General features: G+C 36.5%; 1 protein-coding gene across 1 annotated transcript in view; it reads left to right on the forward strand.

The window, feature by feature from the left end:
- Positions 1-18395, forward strand: part of DNAH9 (dynein axonemal heavy chain 9) — a 455137-nt gene that overhangs the window by 239833 nt on the left and 196909 nt on the right. Inside the window, exon 36 of the mRNA XM_044002519.1 lies at positions 583-757. Within this exon, the coding sequence (XP_043858454.1) occupies positions 583-757 (175 nt within the window). The remainder of the gene's footprint in view (positions 1-582; positions 758-18395) is intronic.

The raw sequence follows: 18395 nt of genomic DNA on the forward strand, positions 1-18395 counted from the left end.
CTCAGGTTAAGAATTATCAGTACAAGGACTAGATAATCCCTAAGGGCCTTAATGGTTCTAAAGCCTATGCAAAGCCATAATTAAACTGCAAAGGTCTTCATTGAAAGAAATGCTTTTAAGATAAGGAAGATTTTCTTTTTTTTTTACACTTTTTGGCAACTGGAGAATTTCTGTTAAGGAAAGTAGGAACGTATTTTGTTGTTGTTGCTGCTGCAAGTTATCAGTGTCTATGGGTATAAATGTATGAGAGAAGAAGTATATAGAGTATAAGTGTATTAGAAAAGAGAAATAGGCACTGAGACTCCAATCACAAGGGTTGCCAGGTATGTATAGTAATGTCCTTTATTTTTCCACAAGAAACAAGTTGGACTTTAAACAAATTGGTAGAGAGAGGAAGTCTCCTTATATTGTATCCTATTTACTCTTTTTTATCTAGATGGAAAAATTATCAGTCCTTGAAAACAAAATGGGATTTTAACAGTTTCAAAGAAATAGCAACCCTGTGAGGTTTGTTCAGGAAAGCATCTAGAACCTCATTTCCAGTCGTATTTTATGTGTACACATTTGGTTTTCTCTCTCCAGATTTAAAAAGATTCTTCCAATACCAGAGCAGAGCTTGGTTCAAACGTTATGTTACCTTCTTGAGTGTCTTCTAACAAAGGAAAACAGTCCCCCAGATTGTCCCAAGGAACTTCATGAACTTTATTTTGTTTTTGCTACTATCTGGGCTTTTGGTGGAGTACTGATCCAAGACCAGGTAAGAAAATAAATTGATGGGCGACATATATCTTATTCTGATAAGTTGTATTTTATTCTCATAAACATGTATTGAGTTATCTACAGAATGCAGAGCACCAGACTATGCAATGAGAAAGGCAAAAAAAGTTTGTGATAAAACTAGTAAGATGAAGTAAGAACATATAGGTTTTCTTAAGGTTCAGGCTAAAGATTTTTTTTTTTAATTTAGTGAGGCAATTGGGGTTAAGTGACTTGCCCAGGGTCACACAGCTAGTAAGTGTTAAGTGTCTGAGGCTGGATTTGAACTCAGGTATTCCTGGCTCCAGGGCAGGTGCTCTATCCACTGCACCATCTAGCTGCCCCAGGCTAAAGAATTTGAATTTTACTTCATAGGCAATAGAGAGTCACTGATGTCTGATCAGTAGAAATTTCCCATAACAATTGCTGATTACTAAAAGACATTCAGAAGCCAGGACAGAGACCCACATATATGGTGTGGCCATTCCCTTAGACACCACAATAACACTGTAGAAGAGTCAGTATTGATACATTCTAGGCAAGGTTAAGCCTTTACTGTAACAGATATGACTTCACATCCCCAAAGAATTATCTATGTACATGGAGAATGAGATTTTATAGCATTACAAACATATGCACTTATTAAAGGTAATGTTTAAAAGCATCAAATTTTGCTTTCCTTCATGTGTCCTAGGAGACAACCTACTTTATTTAGGAGTAAACTAGCTTTCCTCTAGGGTAATCCCAGGACTCCTGAGTACCCTTACAATCAATGCAATCATTGAGTCAACAACCATGGTGTTGGCTCCTAGCCATAATCCCTGCTACTAGGGAAGCTAAAACTGGAGGATCTCTTAAATTTAGGAGCTCTGAACTTCAGTGGGCTGAGGTGATTGGGTGTATCCACAAAGTCCAGCATCAATATAATGAGTCCTGTGGGTGGATGAGAGGGAAAACGAGGGACCAGGTTGCCTAAACCAGAGCAAATAAACCCAGGTCTGAAATTAAGCAGTTCAAAATTTTCCCATGCTGATCAGTAATACAATTGGACTATCAGTAGCCATTGTGTTCCTATTTTAGGAGAACTACAGAGACCTAATTTAAATTAAATTAAATTAAAAACCTCCTGGATATTTTTCAGAGCAAGACCCAAATTTACCTTCACACATTAAAAGCATAAATCTCATTTACAGTTGGAGCAAAACTCAGTGTTGCTTCAATAATGTTAATAATGTTCTTGATTCATTGTAAGATACTCCTTGTTCACTCCTTCCCTTATTCTCAAGGTATCTTAATGAGGGGGAAACCAAAAGTATGGGGTGGGGCAAGGGGAGAAATTCAGACTTTATTGTTAGGACAACAATAACAATAACAATCAAATTATATTATCATGTGAAGCAGTTAGGTGACATAGTGGATAGAGTCTGACAGAGTCAGAAAGACAAGTCACTTAAATTTTCCTCACCCCAGTTTCCTCATATGTAACATGGAGTTAATAATAGCATGTAACTCCCAGAATTACTATGTGGATCAAAGAATATAACATATACAAGGTGATTTGACATTCTTTAAGCACTGTATAAATGCTAGCTGTTGTGTTGATGAGTATGATCACCAAAAATAAGTGTCTGAGAAGATATTAGTAACTCCTTACTCATTTGCCCGTTTTCCTCATCTTTATGTCTTTAACATATATGTACAGTCAAGCAAAACAAATCAATATATTTGTCATATCTACAAATGCAACTCTCATTCTGTCCTCCTAATCTATCACCTCTTTGCCAAGTTATATTGGTTGATGCTTTGAATAGAGTGTTAAAAACTTTTTAAACCTTTTTTCTGCAGATTATTTTTGCGGTTATGTAAATTAATTTTCTGGTTCTGCTCATTTCAATATGTATCAATTCATACAAGTTTTTCCAAGTTTCTCTGTGGCCATTAAATTCAACATTTTTATAGTGAAGTAATTACATACCATTTATTCATTCATTCCTCAGTCGATGGACACCAATTTTGTTTCCAGTCTCTTACTACAACAAAAAAATGCTGCTATGAATATTATAATATATATGGATTTCCATATTGTGGGATGGGGTGGAACAGGAAGGGTAGTAAGTTATGAATAATGATACTCAAAAAAGCAGTAAAAACATTTTTAATTCACAGAATAAACAAAAAGAAAGTACAGAAAGGAATGAATAAATGAATGAATAAGACACTTATTAAGTGCTTACCATGTGCAAGCACCATGCTAATTGCTGTAGATATTAATATAAGAAAAAGGGGAGTTCACATTCTTCTGGGGAAGATAACACATATGAAAGATTTCAGCTGCAAAGTACATTAATCCCTCTTCTTTAATGTCATTTCCACTGATAAAATGATAGTCATGTCTTTTTTATATATTCACTTCTAATGCTGAACCATTTGACAGTGCCAAGGACTTTGATGGGAAGAGTTTTCTTTTCTAAGTTGTTAGTTTCTATAGTTGTAGAACCTGCAGGGACAATTATCAGGCTATATTTCTGCAGGGGCTGCTTCTCAGTATGATGGCTAAGGTCAGTGAGCTGGAAGCACTGCTAGTCCCTCTTTTGTGGGGCAATGAGGGTTAAGTGACTTGCTCAGGGTCACACAGCTAGTAAGTGTCAAGTGTCTGAGGCCAGATTTGAACTCAGGACCCCCCGAATCCAGGGCCATAGCTTTATCCACTGTGCCACCTAGCTGCCCCTAAAGCATTACTATTCCCAAGGTTCTTGAGTTTAGGGTCCTGGGCCATCTCTATCAAGATCAGAGGGAAGATTGTGGTCAAAATGATGGTGGTGTTTTGACTTGCCTGGCACTTGCTGCCTCCTTTCTCTCCTTGAGGGTGTCTCACTGCCCCAGTTAGGCTGACTTGTTAACCTTGTATGTGGCAGTTAGTGGCAGTTGATAAGGATATCTGGCCCCTTCTCCACAAAAGATACCTCACTAGATGATGGTCATGAGGGCTGGATGGAAGTACAACCAGTAGACCTGAAGGTAGCACTGGTCCCAGGCCTCCAGTGTCCATCAGAGGGGATACAAATAGAGCAGGATTCTTTTACTGCCTTGTTAAATATTATGTATAATATGTATATGTATATATATATATATATATATATAAAATATGTAATATATAAGTCACTTAAACTCTCACTGCTTTAAGCAACTATTACTATAAATTGCAGAGAAGATGCCAATTTGTATGGATGTAAGCTTTCTTAACTATAAATTCCCTAATGGCAGGAGAATCAAAGGTCAAATTCCTATTCTCTCTGTGGGTCTATCTTAAATGACAAAACCAAACTGAACATAACAGATGCATTTCTTATACAACTTTTATCTTGGGTTTTTTTATATATTGAAATATTTCTGTGCTGATGATTGTCAAAATCACTATATATACTTTCACACATTAAAAGCATAAATCTCATTGAGAGTTGGGTCAAAACTCAGTGTTGCTTCAGTAATGTTGATAATGTTCTTGATTCATGGTAAGCTATTCCTTGTTCACTCCTATATGCACACTTCACAGATATCCTTGATAAAGGTATGAGATAGGAAGACAGATTTTCTCAAATATTCCATAGTGGACCACATCTTTAGTCAACCAAATTTACTGAAAAATGAAGAAAATTAAAAATACCATCATAACTATTGTTGGTTAAATTTAAAAAATAATTTTATTTGGTAGTAAATGTTAAAAATCTCTCTTCTAATAAGGAATCTCATATGCATTTGTCACAAACAATACAAGATTCCTTGAAGTATATAACAATAGAGATGATTTTGTTTTATTACCCTATGATTGCTAATATCAAGTGAGTAATAAAATGGAAAAGTATACTCACCAAAGATTCTTGCCACTATCAGGAGGATATCCAGTTCAGAGTCCAAATAAAAAATGGATTCCCATGATGCTAGAGTCCTTTAGATGTTCCTGCTTGCAGATGACATTGTACAGACTCTTTTAAACTTTAGCATGTTGCCAAGCCTTTCTAAATGAGATCTCTGATCATCCAAAATATTTCAACCTAACTATCCAAACAAGAAATCTCCAACAGAATAAAGAATACCTTCTTCCTACAATGTGAGGGACGTTGGATTATCCAGTACTACCTATATCTTGTGCAGACTGCAGATAGCTAGTGAGCTAGGCCCAGAATTGAACAGAAGGAGAGAAGGGTATATTGCCCTTGGCAAATTGCATAAGATTTTTAATGGCATCTGAAAGAAAGCCCATTTATTTTTAATGACAGTATTATATATTGTATAGTCTCCCCGTGGTGCTGTATCAGTAATAGAATAACACTTTCTTGGAAAGAAAAAAAAATTGAGTGTCACCAAAATAACAGTGGAGAAGTGTGAGTAGTTTCAGATATATTACCAACAAGGGATTATACAGAAATGCAAAGATGTCATCAGAAAAGTAAATAAACAAAATAGAAAACAGGCTGGGCATAAAGAGAAAGAAATGATTATGTTCTTTGGACATCCATATAATAGCAGATCTAGAGGAAAGGAAATCAGGTCAGCAAATGAAAAAGGTTCCCTGATTTTCCTATAACCATGGACAAAATAAATACAAAATAATTTGGGGGAGTGAGTAGGAAAAGAGGAAGGAATTAACAGTTCGAGTAAGTTTTCATGTAGAAATAGTACTTGAGTTGAAATTTGAAGAAAACTAGGGATAATAAAAGAGGGAGATGATGAGGAAGTGACTTCTAGGCAGAAGGTTCAACTTGTTCAATGGCAGAGATGAGAAATTGGATGTCATCATATCATAACAATAAGAACAGCAAGAAGGTCAGTTTGACTGAACCATAGACTATGTGAAGAGGTATAATCTATAAAGCTAGAAGGATAGGTCAGAGTCAGGTTGTGAAGGGCTTTAAGTGCTGAACAATGGAATTTTCTTTGATTCGAAATGTAATAGGAAGCCATTGGAGTTTTTAGGCAGGAGAGTGACATGGTTATACCTGGGCCTAACACAAGATTAACGAAGCCATTGAAGAAGCCAAATGACAAATGAAGAGCTCCTGAATGAGAGTGGAGAAAGGGTGAAATGCTAGAGATATTGTGGAATTAGAATCAACAAATTTGGCAACTGATATTGGTTCTCCCAATTTTCCTCATATACTTATTAGTACTATAGCTGATATACAGGAATAGAGAAGCAGGCAGATAGACTCTAGTGAGGTTGCTAGAAGCTTGTTTTTATTTCTTTTATTTTGAGAGAGTAGGGAAAGATTTATGCCTCATGGGACAAAAGTCATGCTTTTTACCTACAAGTCTCAGATGGGAAAGTGTGCTGGTACATGTGTTATACTGAATGAGCTTAGAGTCTAAGAAGATTAAATGGCCCCATGAAATTACTCTTTAAGTCTCCCTTTTCTCTAGAACTCTTCTCTAATTTTTCTTGCAATCACTTTTCCTGGGATCTTGACTAGGAGATCCATTCTATTCCCATAGATTCTGGCTTTTTTTTTCCCATTTTTTTTTTTGGTGAGGCAATTGGGATTAGGTGACTTGCCCAGGGTCACACAGCTAGTAAGTGTCAAGTGTCTGAGGCCGGATTTGAACTCAGTCCTCCTGACTCCAGGGCCGGTACTTTATCCACTGCACCACCTAGCTGCTCAGATTCTGGCATTTTCTTTGTCATTAAACATGTCATTGAGATCTCTAGCTTCCTTCTCCAGACTCCTATTCTCCATTCTTACCCCAGTCTAAGTTACTACAAAGGAAAGGGAGCCACTGAAACAACATATGAGTCTTAAGATGAAATTTAATTACTTTGATTTGAAATTTGAGATTAAAATTCAATTAGATTTTTAGTGTAGCCTGGAGAAAAGAAGACATGGAGGGAGATGTGATAGCTGTCTTCAAATATCTAAATCAATATCATGTAGGAGACTTGTTTTGCTTGACCTCACTGAGCTAAAATAAGAGAGTGGTTAGAAATTACAGAGAAACAAAATGCATCTGTATATAAGGGAAAATTCAAAATATTTTAGAGCTGTTGAAAGAATGAAATGGACAGTTTGGGAAATAACAAGATCCCCGCTCCATGTACATCTTCAAATGGAGCCTGGATGACTTTCTACTATAGGGGTCAGGTATAGGTAAGATTAGATGACCTCTGAGATCTCTTCTAAAGCTGAGATTCCATGTCTCCATGATGACTTCCATAGTCATAGAGCTTTTCCCCAACCTAAATGGTTCTCTTTTTTTATGGGAAAGGAGAGAGATAAAATTATCAAGTCTGTGTGAAAACTAGCTGTAATGGACTATAAAGAGATACAAATGAAAGCTGTCTGTTGCTTTCTAATAGATGGGTTTCTGTTCTGACCTTTTGTCAATTTAAATGTCTCTTGACCACCTCTGAGTTTCTTCTGCATTTTGTGGAAAAGTGGTCTATAAAAGCCATCAGAAGAAAGAGATGCTTAATCAATGTTTCCGTTTCTATACAAGAACATTTGGAAAACATTTAAGTGAATTTGACTCCATTAAAAAGCCCAGTAGAAAGCAACCATCCAAGATATCTTTAGGCTCTGATGCATTTCGAGAATGGTAACTTATAAACAGGCATGCTGAGACACGGAGAGAGGACAAGTGAGAAAGCTTTTAGCAGCAGGAAACTTCACCCTCAGCAAGAGCCTTATACAACTTGCATTAAACAACACTGAAAATAGTCTATGAATGGAAAAATGGGAATTTGGTCAAAATAATTACATCAGGCACACTAGTGCTGTTTAAAGTAGATGCTATCTTGAGGATGAAGTCATGATGGTAGAATAAGAAAAAGTATTTTTGTCTAACTCAGTGAGTACACCTGCACAACAACCTAGAAAGAATGCCAGACTGAGTTCTGGTTGGGAAAGTCAAGAAAAAGTCACAGTGAGTCATTGTTCTGGGAAAGCTTAGAAAGACAGAAATATGTGGACGCTAAAATAGAGACTAGCCAGGAGCACATTGCAATAGCAGCAACAACTTGGACAGGGTATATTCTCACATCCAGGGACAAAAAAAGAGATGAGACAGAGCACCAAGGCAGGAAGCATCAGGGCAAAAAGAAAATTCAAGGAACCCCTGAACTAGCATTGAAAGCAGAACCAGGTATCATCTGGTAACTCTGTTGCTTGTTATCCAATTCTGGGTCACAATTCCAAGGAGAGGGGTAGTCACAAGAAAGTGGGGCCCTAGCTGTATATTGAGCAAGGAGTAAATTCTAGAAACTTAACTGTGTGGCTCTGAACCCACACAGAGCAGCCACTCAGTTCTAATCTTCAGCCTGGCACATAAGCCTGTAGTAGAGTAACCAGGGCAGGAGACCAAGACCAAAGGAGAAGCAGCAATTCAGTTGTTCTGAACCTACAGAAGCTCCAAGTAGGCTGTAACTCAACAACACACAAGTCAATAGACCCAAACCTGGATCAGGAATTTACAGAGCTTTTACAAGGAGGGCTATGAACAGACCCTGGAAGTATTGAAAACATGCAGGCTCCCAAGCTGACCTGTGAAAGTAGCAAAAGGATATAAAAGGACAAAAGCTCAGGCCAAAAATTCTACCCTATACTCTTGGAATCTAGAACTAACATAAGGTCCAAAGTAAAGAAGAATGAGCAAACAAAAAAAGAACCCAGCCATAAAGAGCTATTGTGGTAACAGGGTAGCTCAATACACAAACAGAAGATAATGTTTTGGAAAACATCTACAAACAAAGCCTCAAAGAAAAATGAAGATTGGACACAAATAACAATAATTCCCAGAAAAGTTAGAAAAGGGGAGGGGGGTAAAATTTGAAACCAAATGTTGGCAGTAGAGGAAAAAAAGGGAAAAGAACTTAGAGTTATACAAGAAAATTCTGGGGAGAAAAAAGGATTTAAAAGCTTGGTAAAAAGAGGTACAAAAACTTACTGAAGAAAATAGCTCCTTAAAAACTAGAATTGAAGAGAAGTTAATGATTCCATAAGACATCAAGAAATAGTAAAACCAAGTCAAAAGACTGAAAAATAGTGAAAAGGTGAAATATCTCATAAGAAAAATAGCTAACCCAAAAAATAGATTAAAGCAGGATCATTTAAGAATCACTAGAGTACCTAAAAGCTGGGAACAACAACAACAAAGAGCCCAGATATCATATTTCAAGAAATTATAAAGGAAAATTGCCTATATAGTCTAGTACCAGAGAGCAAAGTAGAAACTGAATCTACCAGTCACCTCCTAAAAGAATGCCAAAATGAAAACTGCCAGTAATATTATAGCCAAAATCCTGAATTATTGGGCCAAGCAAAAAATAGCATAAATAGCCAAAAAGAAACAATTCAAGAACTATGGAACCACAGTAAGGATCACACAAGATTAGCAGTAGCACTAATGCTGTTTAAAGTAGAAGCTCTCTTGAAGATATTGTAAAGGAATAGAAGGCTTAGAATATGAAATTTAGAAGGCAAAGAATATAGTCTTACATACAAGAGTAACCTACTCAGCAAAACTGAGTGTAATCCTCTGTTGGAAAATGAGCCTTTAACAAAACAGAGGACTTTCAAACATTCCTGATGAAAAAAAAAAGAATAGAGATGAATAAAAAAATTTTACATTCAAACACAGGACTCAAGAGAAGCATAAAAAGGTAAACATGACTGAGCAACCATAAGGAACAAAAGAAGGTTAAACTGTTTACATTCTTATATGCAGAGATAAAACATGTAATAACCCCTTAGATCTTTATAATCACCAGAGATCCTAGAGGGAGTCTAATTAAACAGAGGGCCTGGGTTTGATTCCATTATGTTTGAATGATCTCCAAAAAAAAAACAATGGAAAGGTAGAGAAAAGCAATGCACTGGGAAAAGGAAGAAGAGAGAGAAAGAATGGAAAATTTTAATTCACATAAATGGGGCATGCAAAAAAGAGTTTATGCAATTGAGGGGGCAGTGAGAGGAAGCAGACAACACTTAAATTTTGATCCCATCTAAATTCAGGGAGAGAATAATGTACATATACACATAGTTGAGTACAGAAATTTGTCTTAACCCATCAGGTTAAGAGAATGAAGGGAAGGGAATTAAGAGTAAAGATAGATTAAGGGAGGCCATGGTCAAAAGCAAAATAATCTCTTAAAAAGGGGACAGGGGGAAAGAGAAGGATAACTATAAGAAAATAGGATGGAGGGAAATACACAGCAATCATAGCTGTGAATGTGAGTTGGATTAACTCACCAAAAGTGGATTAGAAACTGCAATCCTAGAATATGTTTTTTATAAGAAACACACATGAAACATAAGATACACCAACAGTCAAAATAAGGGGCTGGGGCAGAATCTATTATGCTTCATCTAAAGTTAAAAAGAAAAAAGCAGAGGTAGCAAACATGGTCTCAGACAAAGCAAAAACAAAAATAGGCCTACTTAAAAGGAGAGGCTGTCTTTGATATGAAATGGTAAACTCAGTCCATATTCTAACAGAGGTCCAAACTATCACAGTGACAAATCTCTAGTTGATACAAATAGAGATAAAAGAAGAAACAAGAGAGCATTAAGTTACAGAAGCCAGGAAATGAGGGAGAGAATCAGAAGAAATAATTTTGTAAATCATGTCAAATATTCCTGTGAGCTCCAGAAAAAAAAAGAGTTGATCAGAAGGCCATTCTACATGGTCTTTTAGAGTAGTGATCTCCAAAGTGAGGCCTCAGCTTTATCTCCCAAGGACTTTGGATTTACTTACTCCAAGGGATGTATGATCAAATATATGGCTGGTGAGAAGATAGTTGAGAAGCTTGTCTCCTCGTGAGCTCCCTCAGGGGCTCTCATTGGAAAAAATTTCACCTTTATCCCCTGGGTCTCAGATCACTTCATGGTTGCAGCAGGTGCCCTTGAACATCAGACTCTCTGCTTAGAAGCAGCTACTCACCTCTCGCTTTTCATTTTTGGTGAGTCAGAGTTAAATAATGCCAGGTAAGCAAGCACAGAGTTGTGAGCGGCATCACAGATAGCATTACATTGTCTTTATTTCCAAATCTAACCCTTTTACAAACTTTGTTATTAATGTTTACAGGACTACCATGCCAAGCACTCCTAAGTATCATCTTTTATTTCTCATTTTCTCTTACCCCTATATATTCAACCAGTTATAAAATCTTATTATTTCTACCTCCACGAAATCTTTAAAATTCATCCTCTTCTCTCTACTCACATAACTACTGCCCTAGTTTAGGCCCTCAAATATTTACCTCTAATTGGTCTCCTACCTCAAATCTCTCTCTTCTCCTTTCTCTATTTACCTGCCAAAGTTATTTTCTTAAAGCACAGGTCTGACCATATCATTCCCCTACTGAATAAATTTCATTGGTTTCTAATCAACTGTAGGATCAAATCTTACTTTACTTTTATCTCATTCTTTTAAATGTATTTTTGTGTTTTATAGTATAAAAAATTATTAGTACCATAGTATACATATTATAATCTATAACTAAGTAAATCAATACAAATATTGGGGTATGTTCATAGTTTAATCTATGTGTGCAAAAGATGTTTTATGATATATAGTTAACTCGACCTTTGGTAACCAATAGCATGATTCCTATCACCTCAGTCAGTAGCCTATAGCAGATTTATCTGAGGATAGTTTTGCAATGATTGCCAGTTGTTGGCTTATCTTTCATTGATACCACACATGTACTGAATATCCATTGTGTTTATAGCCTTGCCCTACACACTATGCAAGCTGCAGAGTGATTTAAAAAAATACCTATCCTCAGACAGTAAGTGTGTAGAGTGTATACTCTCTTACTATTTTATATTCCTTAACCAGAATGTTCTCAACTTCTGCTATAATTCTAGAGCTATAAGACACTTTTGAGATCATATAGTTTTTCGGATAAGTAAAGTTTGCCTGTGCTTAAATAGTAACAGAACAGTGACTATAATCTGGATCCAATCCTGTTTTCTGATATGCTTCTTCTTTGGATCATGTTATACTGAAAATGGTATAGACTATGTAGTCAGAGGGGTTTTCAGTGAAATGACCGAATCAGATCTAAGACCTATCCCATTTTATCACTTCAAAGGGATGATGGACACACCAAAGAACAGTAACAAAATGAGGGAAAGAAGAAATACAGCAAAAATACCACCCTTCCAAAATAGTATAGAGGAAATAAATGAATATGCAAAATTATCCTAATACAATGGCCAAATACTATGAAGTAAGATAAACTAAACAGAAATTTCAAGAAGGGGAAAAAACATATCATAACCACAATTAGTCCTCCAGAGGAAAGAATGGAATTGAACTGACCACAAAAATTTCCACAGTGCTTTTGTGGCTCAATAAGATAAGAATGTAAGAAAAAGGATGGAAACTAGAAGAGAAATAAGGGTTTACAAGTAAAATTTTACAAATACAAGAGAATAGATTGTTTATAACTAGTAATAGGAAATTGCATTAAAGTAGTTAACATTGAAAAAAGTATCAACAATTTCAAGACTCAAAAATTCAGAAATGGCAATGTAACAGGTTTGGGTACATTACCTAAGATGGAAACACCCATGTGGGAGATATGAGGAACCTGCTTCTAGGAAACATGATGACTAGAACAGGTGTAGACATTACAGCCCAGAGCTTCACTGGTAAACGTTTAGTGACAGTCTGTTGGGGGTGGGGGATCCCTATCCCCCCAATAGTGGATGGAGAATGTACAGTGGGTAGAGAATGTGCACATGACATAATATTCTGCATTATCCACATTTTCTCCATAATTTCAATAATAATAATAGCTAGCACTCATATAGCACCTACTATGTGCCAGACACTGCACTAAACACTTTACAAATATTATCTCCTTTGATGCTCACAACTGTCTTAGGTCTGTGCATCAACAAAATAATGAATCAAGCCCTAATTTGTAGCATTTGCAGATGTCCAAGATGCAAGTGCTCACACTGAAAATTTAATAATCAGCCATCATAAGCCTTTTTGAGTAGGCTCTACCATGCTATTCTTGGTAGCATTATTCCATTGGCTCTCTAGCTGAACTTGGCTGCATCTTCAAAACTACCTGATTGGGACAGCCTCATTCTCCTTTTAGCAGCATCCAGGAGTGGAAGACACATTCATTCACATCAGGTGACACCATTTATTAATCAGGAAAGAGCCTGAAAGCTACTTCCCCCTCCCCTTAGGCCAAGGAAAAGGCCTTGGGTTTGGTGTCTGTTGTATTTGTTCTTTGCAGTTCTAAGTAGAGGGGATAGAATCCCACAAGCTTGAGCCATCAGGACAAAATCAAGACAACAAAATTAGAACATGTAAGAGAAGTTGATTTTGAAGATAGAATGTGATAGGATCATCTGAGAATGATTGGTCTCCTGAATGTCATCATTCTTCAGGCAATTGTCAGTCTTGTAATCATGCAAGACAATGGTCAATCTTAATGGAAACAGTGGGCAAAGTACAGAGCAATAGAATCTACAGGATGCTTATAGAAAATAAGGCTAAGTTTAACTCTTGTAAGTATCTGGGAGACAGTTCATCACGTATCAATTGGCAATAGGCAAGAAAACATTCCAGATTACAAAGGGCTATTTGTCAACCATGAGAAATGAAAGGGGAAAAAGCTGGACTCTGAGAATCCAAATGTGACATTAAGTACCCACTGTGGAATATGAGAAGGTCTGGATTCTACCCATTTTCCTCCTGAACAACAAATGGGTAGAATCTAAAGCCCCATCAACCATTCCTACTAAGTCAATTTAGAGGTAAAATTTTCTCCTCTAGTCCTTCCTCCCCGCACCCCGCCCTTTTAGGTCAGAGGCTCTGACAGTGGGGCTCTGACAGTGGCACCATGGCTCCAATCAGATCATTCTCTTAGGGAAAATCTAAGTGAGTTCTGAGTTCAAGCTTTACACTTCATAAGACTAAAGTGTGACTTGATGGTCCTTAAAGAGGTCTTTTAACCTTTAACCTTACATGCCAGAACTATAAGGTTTTAGTAGAGATCTTTTTTTCTGCTCTACCTAAATGGACAAAAGAAGAGGATTCAGGAAAGGAGGAAGAAGTTGGTCCTCATACTAAGCTTCATACCTGAAAGCAAAGACTCTAGCTACTCTAAGAGTAAGAATCTAAAATACCCCACAACTACCCCTTTCTTTTTGTTTAAATTCTTTGGAGATCCTAATTCAATATAATGATATTAAGTACCCTACACAATTTAAGGAAATTTTTAGAGCACAAATTCCTTAGCAGGAAAGAATTGGTCAAACATTTCAGGGTTGTGTCATGGATTTTTACTTTCTTTGAGGTCTTGCTCTACCCAGCAGTCTTATCATTCTTGCCCTTAAAAGGTTTTATTCCAAGATTCTGGAGTCAAGATGGCAGATTAGGGGCAGCAACAAAGCTGAATCCCCTCAACATTCTCCACTAAACAATTCTAAGATGCCTCAAATCAAATTTTGGAATGGCAATGCCAACAAAAAGTCAGGATAAGACACTTTTCTGGCCTAAGAAAACTCAGGAGATTGGCAGAATAGGTCTGTGACTCCAATGTGGAAGCCTGTCAGGAGTACAGAAACATGATAGCAACATCCATGACAACATCCATAGCTTTAAGAGTTCTCAGCCTAGAGACAGTGAAAGAGTCAGACAGGGGAAGCTAGTTGGTGCAGTGGATAAAGCACTGGCCTTGGATTCAGAAGGACCTGAGTTCAAATCCAGCCTTAGACACTTGATACCCCTGGACAAATCACTTAACCCTCAGTGCCCTGCAAAAACAAAAAAAAAAACACAAATCAAAACAAAAAAAAAGAAAGAAATAGTCAGACAACTGGTCAGAAATAGATTACATAGTTCCAGGTCACAGTTCCTGGGCATAGAAGAGCACAATAAAAGTGGCTATAGGAGAGAATGCAACCTGGTCACAGTTCCAGGGCCAAGAAGAGTGCTTGTGCCTGCAAGGTACCAGGGGCCCTTCTTGAGTAAAAACCAGAGCACAGACCAGGAGATCAGTGACCACACCTCTCTTCAGATATCACAAGCACTCACAAGCACTGAAAACTTGCAGGTCCCCAGGACTAACTCTAAAAATAGCAACACAAACAAACCTTAAGCTTGGGACAGTGAGCAAAGCCCACTTTAGCATAAAATTAAAAGTCAATAAATGTGCTGGAAAATGAGTAAATAACAACAACAACAACAACAAAAAGAACTTAATCACAGAAAGTTACTACAGTGATAGGGAAGACCTAGACAAAATAAGAGAATAATATAACAGCTACACACAAAGCATGAAAGAAAAATTCTAATTGGACCAAAGCCCAACAAGAATTCCTGGAATAGTTAAAGAAAGAGATAAAAGTGGTAGAGGAAAAATTGGAAAAAGGAATGAAAGTGATACAAGAAAATTATGGTGGGGGGTAAAGAATTAATAGCTAGGTAAAAGAGGCACAAAAAATTACTAAAGAATATAACCTTAAAAAGCAGAATTTAAATGAAAAAAGAGGTACAAAAGACCACTGAAGAAAATTATTCCTTAAAAATTAGAATTGGGCAGCTAGAAGCTAATGACTACATGTAACATCAACAAACAATAAAACAACGTCAAAAGAATGAAAAAATAGAAGAAAATGTGAAATATTTCACCAAAAAGACAACTGACATGGAAAATAGTTCAATAAGAAAAAATTTAAGAGTTACTGGACTACCAGAAATCCATGATCAAAGAAAGAGCCTAGACATCATATTTCAAGAAATTATCAAGGAAAGCTGCCTTGATATCTTAGATCCAGAAGATAAAGTACAAATTGAAAGAATCCAAAGAACATAATAGTCAAATTTCAGAGCTCCCAGGTCAAAGAGAAAATATTGCTATCAGCCAGAAAGAAACAATTCAAATATTAGTCAGGTGCATGCAAGATTTAACACCTCCCACTTAAAAGGAACCGAGAGCTTGGAATATGATATTCTAAAAGTCAAAGGAATAACCTACCTAGAAAGAATAAGCATAATCCTTGGTGGGAGGATGGAAATTTAATAAAATAGAGAGCTTTCAAGCATTCCTGATGAAAAGAAACAGAGCTGAATAGAAAAATTGACATTAAAACACAAGACTCAAGAAAAGCATAAAAAGGTAAACATTGAAAGAGAAATTATAAAATATTCAATAGGGTTAAACTGTTTACATTCCTATATGGGAAGGTGATATATGTAATTCCTAAAAACTTTATCATTATTTAGAGCAGTTAAAAGGAGTTTACATAAATAGAGGGCATGGATGTAAGTTGAAAAAAATGAAGGGGTGAGAACTAGAAATGCAATGGGAGAAAGGGGAAGGGGGAGGTAGAATGAGGAAATTTTTCTCACATAAAAGATACACACAAGGAAGAGCTTTTACTGTTAAAGGAAAAATGAAGGACACGGTTTGGGCAATGCTTGAACCTCACTGTCATTGGAATTGGTTCAGAGGGAACACAGACACACTCAGTTGTGTACAGAAATCTATCACCCAATTAGGAAAGAAAAGGAAGGGGAAATAAATAAAATGATAAATAAAAGCAAATAAAGGGAAGGGCAGATTAAAAGAGGCAAAGTAAAATAGATTTTTGTGGAGGGACAGTATAAAAGGAAAATGAGAAGAAACAGAACAAAATGAGATGGAGGGAAATACACAGTTAATAATCATAACTGTGAATGTGAATGGGATGACCTCAACTCTAAAACAGAAGGAAATAGCAGAAGGGATTAGAAACCATAATCGAACAATATCTTGTTTATAGGAAACATACTTGGAACATAAAGATACACAGAGTTAAAATAAAGGGCTGAAGCAGAATCTAATATTCTTCAGCTGAAGAAAAATGTCAGAGGTAGTGATCATGATCTCAGACAAAACAAAAGCAAAAATAGATCTAATTAAAAGAGATAATCAGAAAAATTACATTTTGTTAGAAGATACCATAGACAATGAAATAATATCAGAAAATTTTACAGCAAGTTTCTTTGATAAAGGCCTCATTTCTCAAATATATGGAGAACTGAGTCAAATTTATAAAAATAAGGGCCCTTCCCCAATTGACAAATTGATAAATAGGATATGAACAAGCAGTTTTCAGAAGAAGAAATTAAAATGGGGGCATCTAGGTGGCACAGTGAATAAAGCACCATCATTGGATTCAGAAGGACCTGAGTTCAAATATGACCTCAGACACTTGACACTTGAGACTTTTGACCCCAGGAAAAATCACTTAACCCTCATTGCCCTGCAAAGAAAGAAAGAAAGAAAGAAGGAAGGAAGGAAGGAAGGAAGGAAGGAAGGAAGGAAGGAAGGAAGGAAGGAAGGAGAGAGAAAAAAGGAAAGAAGGAAGAAAGGAAATTAAAATTATAGTCATATGAAAAATGTTCTAAATCACTATTCATTAGAGAAATGAAAATTAACATGACTCTGAGGTACCACCTTTCACCTATCAGAAATGACAAATGCTGGAGGGGATGAGAGGAAAACTGAACTGATCCAACCATTCTGGAGAACAATTTGGAACTATGCCTAAAGGACCATAAATCTGTGTATACCCTTTGATCAAGCAATACCACTACTAGGTCTGTATCCCAAAGAGACCAAAGGAAAAAGACTTATAGATACAAAAATATTTATAGCAGCTCTTTTTGTGGCAAAGAATTGGAATTTGAAAGGATGCTTATCAATTGGGAGGCAGCTAGGTAGCTTAGTGTATAGAGCACTGAGTCTGAAGTCAGGAAGGCCTGAGTTTAAATCTGGATTCAGACGGTAGTTGTGTGACCTTGGGCAAGTCACTCAACCTCTATTTGCTGTAACCCACTGGAGAATAAAATGACAAATCACTCCAGTATCTTTGCCAAGAACAAATTCCATGGACAATATGGTCCATGGGGTCATAAAGAGTCGGCACAACTGAACAAAAATGCTCATCAGTTGGGAAATGGCTGAACAAGTTGTGACATATTATTGTGATAGAGTAGTGGTGTGCTAAAAGAAATGATGAGGGGCATGGTTTCAGGAAAACATGGCAAGACCTATACAAACTGATGTATATGATGATGAAGTGAGAAGAACTGGGAAATAATTGTGCACAGTTGTACAATGTTGTAAGGTTGATCAAGTGTGAAGGACATGAATGCTTTGATCAATACAGTGATCCAAGACAATTCCAAAGGACTCATGAAGAAAATATGCTATCCACCTCCAGAGGAAAAAAAATGATGAATTTTGAGTGCAAATTGAAGTATATTTTTTTCTTTTTTGCAATGTGGCTAATATGAAAATATTTTGCATTACTTCACATGTATAATTGATATCATATTGCTTGCCTTCCTAGTTAGGTGGGAGAGTGGTGGAAGGGAAGAAAACAGAATTTGCAACTCAAAATTTTAAAAAGAAAAGAATTTAAAAATTAATTAATTAATAAAATAAAATAATAAATAAATAAGAATTTTTGAGAACTTCTATTCCATTGAAATCTTCAACTCAAGGACTGACATTCACATATATTCTAGAAATATGACTAACTCCAAGGTTTCTTTTTCATGGCCATGGCTTTGCAAGGGAGAGATATGTGATTTAATGCTAATGATCCTTGCTAGAGGGGCTCAGTCCA

This window comes from Dromiciops gliroides, chromosome 4 (genome assembly GCF_019393635.1).
Source record: "Dromiciops gliroides isolate mDroGli1 chromosome 4, mDroGli1.pri, whole genome shotgun sequence".
Classification (NCBI taxonomy): Eukaryota; Metazoa; Chordata; class Mammalia; order Microbiotheria; family Microbiotheriidae; genus Dromiciops; species Dromiciops gliroides.